General features: G+C 40.4%; 1 protein-coding gene across 1 annotated transcript; it reads right to left on the bottom strand.

Annotated features, from left to right (window-relative positions):
* Positions 1-1,229: 1,229 nt before the first annotated feature.
* Positions 1,230-5,000, bottom strand: LOC307016082 (melanocortin-2 receptor accessory protein 2A-like). Its single transcript, XM_079645123.1, has 4 exons — positions 4,729-5,000; positions 4,504-4,641; positions 3,951-4,011; positions 1,230-2,782 (listed from the first exon to the last, which is right to left on the bottom strand). The coding sequence occupies exons 1-4, from the start codon at positions 4,805-4,807 to the stop codon at positions 2,311-2,313; spliced, it is 750 nt and encodes a 249-aa protein (XP_079501249.1). The 5' UTR covers positions 4,808-5,000; the 3' UTR covers positions 1,230-2,310.
* Positions 5,001-6,416: the final 1,416 nt, after the last annotated feature.

Here is a 6,416-nt window from a genome sequence, read left to right as displayed (position 1 = left end):
TGTTTTATCTAACAACTCTTTACAACATTAACCCGGCTTATATCATGATGGCCTGATTGCAACACAAATATGTTGCGTGTCTTTGTTCATGCAACTCAGAATGTAATTACCATGTAATTACCATTAGACTGACACTGTATTGTGACAACCACCAGTTCCCAGAGAATGTTCTGTGTTAACAAAACGCCAACTTTTTCATTAATCCCACTCTGTCGCTCCCCCATTGCTTCTCATTGTTGAATATGTCATTGCAAATGTCAACCACAATGCCTACAGGGACCGCCGTGGTGCCTTTGGAGAAAAAGAGCAAATGGCAGTCTTGCTGCATGGAATTGATTGACTCCATTGCCCCCTCCCATGGTTGTTGATCCTCACTACACCATTGGTTAGTAAGTGCCCCCCTCCACCCCTCTAAAAGCTTGTTTGGAGCTAAACTACTGAGGCATGTGGAGTCTGAAGTTGCTGCCAAGTCATCCCTGCATGTTTTGTGCTGAAGGCACATAAGGGTAGAGTGGGTGTGATAAAGTTATGAGGCCACATTAAAGGAGAGATTATCTGACATTCACACACCATTTTCAAAACCACTTACACAGATGGAGAGAAATAAATAAGTGTGTTTGTCTTGAAATTGCACAGTTCACAGTTTCACTGAACACCCCCTCATTCAGAAATATTAATTGCTGCTACCTTTAAAGCCTATTTGGTTCCACATCACCACAGCAACCATTTTCTATGATATCTTAATTATGTTAGTTTTGACTTCTGTCATTCAGAAATTAGGGAATTGTATGGGTGGGATTGAAAGGTAAATGTGACCCCTCTGCAGCGCTGCCTCGACACGTCTCCTCTAAGGTAACACAGCTTGTTTAAGGGTAAGACATCCGGCAGCAGAGGAAACTTAACACCTTTGACTTTAAGGCAGAACGCTCAAGGAAAAACCTGAGCACGTCTTCAAGTTTACTCTATTTAACCTCAGGCTTTCACCCTCTGTCTGTATGAATGTTCTGTTTGTCTAAAACATGATTTGATGGAGTCATTGTCGTGTTAATGTAAATGGGCTCTTTGGCATTCCTAACATATCCCTCTGTTAACCAAATGTAGTAGCTCGGGCATTAACTGATGTGTGAGAATAATAGCTGGCGGGCAGTGTGCTTTTGCATAATCATCGACGGAAATGGCTCAAAGTAGTTTGATTTTTATTGACTGCAAAGGAGATTGCTTCATGAATTAAGATCCAACAGGGGAGCACTGCTTGGTGCAAGTGTTTTTTTGTCTAATTTCTTCTCAAATCTCCCACATTGAAAATATATCCAACACATCTTACAGACATTTCCAAACTTCAGTGTTCATACTCATACAGATATTTTACTAGACGTTCACCAGAATACTCAAAAGTATAAATTAAACCTGGCTAATCGTTTTTTTTGCCACATGGGGGCAGCACTAAACACACTACCACAGTATTGTATTGTATTGTAACCAAAACGTTTGTAGCAAAAGTTAGCATTTTTTCTTTTAGTTTTGTATCTTGTCTTTACCGGCTGGTTGTTTATTTCGTTTGGCAGGTAGTTAATCAGATTTATACTCTCATGGATATTGCTACCTTTTGCAGTTGGCCTTGGTGTTTAAGCACTAGTGTTGAGTCAGTGTTGAGTCGAATATTTAAAACCATTTAGGCTTTATTTTGAGAAACACAAATCATTTATCATGTAATGAGGTGTACAAAAGTGTTATATCACATGTAAAAGGTCATGGCTTAACTACCTTCTAATAGTGATATATAACAATTGTTTTGCTACTATTCATAATGTTGAAGTACACTTGACCTTTTCTAATAAAGTGCGCTTCCCAGAATACAAATTCCATGCTTTTAGTCTTGGTAGACAACCAGGCATTTGTGTTTTGTGTTCATTCTTCACAATCGAACAAGAAAGCAAAACAGCATTAATAGCAGAATATATTGTACCAAACGTCTCTGCTCGGTGAGCCACTGTCCTTTAATTTCTCTCTAAAAAGATCTGTAGTCCTGGTTCAATACAGCCGCGTCTAATTCAAAGGAGCCTAGTACTCAAAGTGAAAGGTACTGTTTGTATAACCATTTCATCTGAGAAATGTCATCGCATAAATGTGAAGTACGCCTCGCATAGGGTTTGTGAGCCATCTTTTGTACCCTGTTGTTGATAACAACTCTAAAAGGCAGCTGTGAGAGGTGTGTGTGATTCTACCTGTCACATCACAAATGGCCAGGTAAAAGGAATACACACATTACAATAATAATATGTCCATGCCATGTATTTTGTATAAACACACTTAGTGGATGTCACAGTGAGCATCATGAGAGTGAGACTGGCGCTCCAGTATGGCAGACGGCTCATACAGCAGATCATCGTCTCCAAGAGTTGAGCTGTGCTCCAAGTTCACAAAGTTAGGGATGTTGAAATGGGAAAAGAAGGCACATTCCCTGTCCGTATTACTCTCTTCCATTAGTCCGTTGATAGGTTTGTGTCCCGTAGCTTCCTCAACCTCTTCTTCCATCTCGTCCACCCCCGAGGAGCCGACCCCTCGGCCCCCCCGCTGCGCTCGAGCCCCGCTGTGCTTTCCGTCTCTCTCCTCCTCTGGTTTCTGCTTCCCCTGATCCTCCTCGTTTATGTAGAAATGAAAATATGTGCGTGACTCCGCTAGCAAGGGTCGGGAGAAGGCTTTGTCGCTTTCGTCCTGGGGACTGCCGATGTCTACTAGACAACTGCCTGGTCGATGGCGCTTCTCCGCAGAGTCGGGGTTTCTGTTAAAGACAGATCACAAGCAGGGAGATTAAACCAGGAAATTGCTTTGAAGACATAAGGGGCTTATTATTGTCATTTCAGTCCTGAGAAAACCTGCAGCTCAACACAGATCGCTGGCTTGATTCCCTCTTGTTCACTATCCATGCATCTGTCTCTGGAAATGAAGTCTAAAAATCAACCCAGTGCCCTTTCCTGAAAAAATTATGATGGGAAATGACGTATAGCTAGCCAAAATAAAATCCCCATTTCGTCTTGGCTGTGCTGTACTCACTCTGACATTACTGACAATCTAATTCCCAGCACTGATCTTTAATTTTGATGGCAATGTGCATTTGGCCATATGAAGCTCACCTATAAGTGAAATAGCTCCTTTCCACAAAGCACAATAATGTAATGTGTTGCATAATTACCTCACAGCATATGGGTTATTCAAGTGGTCCTCTGAGAGAGACTATGGTAGACAATTAGAAGTTGTTTCAGAAAAAAAGGATATCCTCTATAGGCTGTTCTACAAATGGATTTGCACTTGACAGGGCTTACATATGGTAGAGGGTGAAATATCCTGCAGGAAATGTTGGATATGCCAGCATTATCAATAATAAACTGCCTACACTGCAGAGCAATTTTAAAAAAGGAAGACAGGATTGAGAAACAAGTCAATATTGTTGAGGTGTTTCAGAGATAGAGAGAAGGATGCCAAGTTTAGATTTCTTCATATCTAGCAGAAGGCGAAACTATTAATAAAATATTCTCTCTGAATGGGAGAAGCTCCGAATAAAAAGGGGGGAAGTGCAGGAGAAGGGTTTTGTTATCAAATCCTGCCGGTGTTTGCTTTTTAAAAACATTGACTACTCTGGGGTGGCACATAAATTACAATATGCTAAGTGGTCATTATGGTATTTTGCCCAATGACGGCAGAGGTTTAATAATTGACTGCCTACCCCAGCTTCAGTCTATACTGTCAGAATGTCAAATGCATCCCTGTAGCTCATTACAGTCCGGTCTGACTATGCCTTGCACACACACTGAGTTTACCCAGACTTGAAAGCTGAGAATGAGAAATGTGAGAGGTGGTTTGCTGGAGCTCTCCTTGGTGCTGCAACTAACCCTGTGGGGCCAGATGTGAAGGTGAATGGATATATGGACTGTAGACCTGCTACTACTCACTCTTGATACATGAATATAACAAACACAGCTAGTCCAACCCAGAAGCCGATGACGATGGAGTCTGAAATGTCAGAGAAGAGAAAGTCTTATTTAAGTAATTTAACGATTAACACATCCTCTCTGTTCGTGCCTTTGTGGTTTTATTCTTCAGGGGGATTTCTTCCTGACTGTAAAATTCCCTATTGCTCAGTAAAAGTGAGCTTTCAGTACTTCTAAAATGTGATCACATCATGTCATCAACCTTGTTTTTTAAAGTGGCTTTATTATTAACAGTGGAGTATTAAACGCCAGTACAGCTGCTGCCTAAAATATTGATGTGTTTATTGAAATGCAGATAACGACTCACTCCCCAGCTGAAGCAATACAGAGAAGAAGAAGTGGAGGAGGTAATGAATTATTACTAAGTAAAGGTGGGTAACCCTGATTTCTAACGCACAGACATTGCATGCACAAACACACTTGCGCACACTGGGAAACACGCGTACACACAGTCAAAGGCAGGTAAAGCAGTGGAAGATTTCCTCACTGATGTATACAGTTATATTAGGCTTACATCTGTGCGCTTTGAGTCCCTCAAAAGACACGGGCTCTTCGTCGTCATAATATTCATACTGCCACACGTAGTCACTGCGACGTGCGTTGGTTTGGCTCCGGTTGTGGAAGTCGGACATTTCAAACTGATGTAACGAACCTTAACAGCAGTAAACAAACCTAATCAGTACAGGAACGCCGCTATTTAAATGTATAATGTAACTACAAAGTCATATAGTTTACAAACCAGTATCTCCAGGGATGTGAAGCCTCTCTGTGTTGTTGAACAAGTCGGAATCCTGTGAATTCCGAAAACAATTCCTCATGTTATGTTAGGTCCGTCTTCCGGAATTTGACATCGCGCCAAAAGGGTGATTCAGTACAGGGAAATCCATCGCCTTAACGTTACGCAAAAAAACTCCATTCATCCTAATGTAAGTCCTGTGAGCGAAGCGGCTGCCTTTTGGTTCTCCTCACCATCATCCAGCGTCCTTTGTAGCATACTGGTGGCCCACTCACTTTGTGTGATCCTGAGATTGCACTGCAAAAAATGCTCCTCCTTATAAGTCACGAGCGTATGTGTGTGTGTGTGTGTGTGTGTGTGTGTGTGTGTGGGTGTGTGTGTGTTTGTGTGTGTGTGTGTGTGTGTGTGTGTGTGTGTGTGTGTGTGTGTGTGTGTGTGTGTGTGTGTGTGTGTGTTAGGGGATGCTGCTTTCCTTGAATAACCCACACAAGGAGGTGTTTCTAATGGTGATATTTTTTAATAGTGTATATATATATATATATATATCCTTGAGTAAGGAAACCAAACAAATGGTGAATGGACATATCACTTTTCCAGTCTTTGTGACCCCTTAAAGCGCCTTTACCATTTATCATGTCGATTATATGGTCAGTCAGAGGTTACAATACAATGTGCCACCTTCTCATCAGGTGTAATAAACATTCACATGCATTCACACACTTTGCCAGGCCAATCGGGAGCAATTTGAGGTCATTTTGACATCTTAACTGCAGAGGCTGGGGGACTAATTTGTGGATAATCGCTTCACCTCCTGAGTGCACCAAAGCCACATTATGGAACTAATTAACCTCAAAATAATAGCTCCATTAATCAAGTATTGCTACACTGACTTGTAATAAAGAGAATGTCTCGGTCAGTCCAGCTCTGAACATATTTTTCAGAGGTTTGTAAAATCTGGATTTCATTTAGGTGAAATATGATCATGTTTATGTATATATATATATTTATATATATATATATATATATATATATATATATATATATATATATATATATATATAAAGGTTTTTCCTTCTGATTTCTCCAGCTGCTCTACCTAATCTCTGATTTACAAAGTTTCCTAATGGACAGAAAGCTTTCCTTGTTTCTAACGTTTGCTACAATTCGGTAGCTGCTGCAAGCTGGCTTGCCTTGTTTTGTTGTTGCACTAGCTTGATGTTTGTCTTTGTTTTAGATGTTTAAAGTGATTTATTTTCAGTGTTACAGTTTTCCATATCCACAACAGCTATGCATACTGTCAATCCAAGCCAATCAGTAAATGTACACTTCAGCCAACACTTATACCTGTACTCTCAATTCCCATAGGGACTATAATCCCATTTTTATATTGCATTACATTGCACCACTTAAGATAATTGTAAAACTGTGTACATAAAGAGTTAACCTGGAACGATTTGTTGTTGTTGTGGTTTAGGAACCACCAAGACACAGCTATTAAAGAGGTTAATGTTAAATTCATTACCAGAGATATTTGGTAACTCCTTTATCTGATATTCAGTCAGTCTGTTCGGGTTCCTTCTTTATTTCTCTGTAACCTTCCCTGAATAAACAAGATTATTTTTCTTTGAAGTTAAACGGCACCATAACCGAACCAGCTGGTGAGCCTTTCATGAAATGATCAAATAATCTGC

The sequence above is a fragment of the Notothenia rossii genome (genome assembly GCF_949606895.1).
Source record: "Notothenia rossii genome assembly, chromosome: 8".
Lineage (NCBI taxonomy): Eukaryota > Metazoa > Chordata > Actinopteri > Perciformes > Nototheniidae > Notothenia > Notothenia rossii.
The sequence above is the reverse complement of the archived record's forward strand: the minus strand, read 5'-3'. Positions and strand labels throughout refer to the sequence as shown.

Coding starts and splice junctions, on each gene's coding strand:
- LOC307016082 (XM_079645123.1), bottom strand. CDS start 4,807: ATGAGGAATTGTTTTCGGAATTCACAGGATTCCGACTTGTTCAACAAC. Junction 4,642..4,728: donor TCACATCCCTGGAGATACTG/GTTTGTAAACTA, acceptor ACTGCTGTTAAG/GTTCGTTACATCAGTTTGAA. Junction 2,783..3,950: donor GTTATATTCATGTATCAAGA/GTGAGTAGTAGC, acceptor TGTCTTTAACAG/AAACCCCGACTCTGCGGAGA.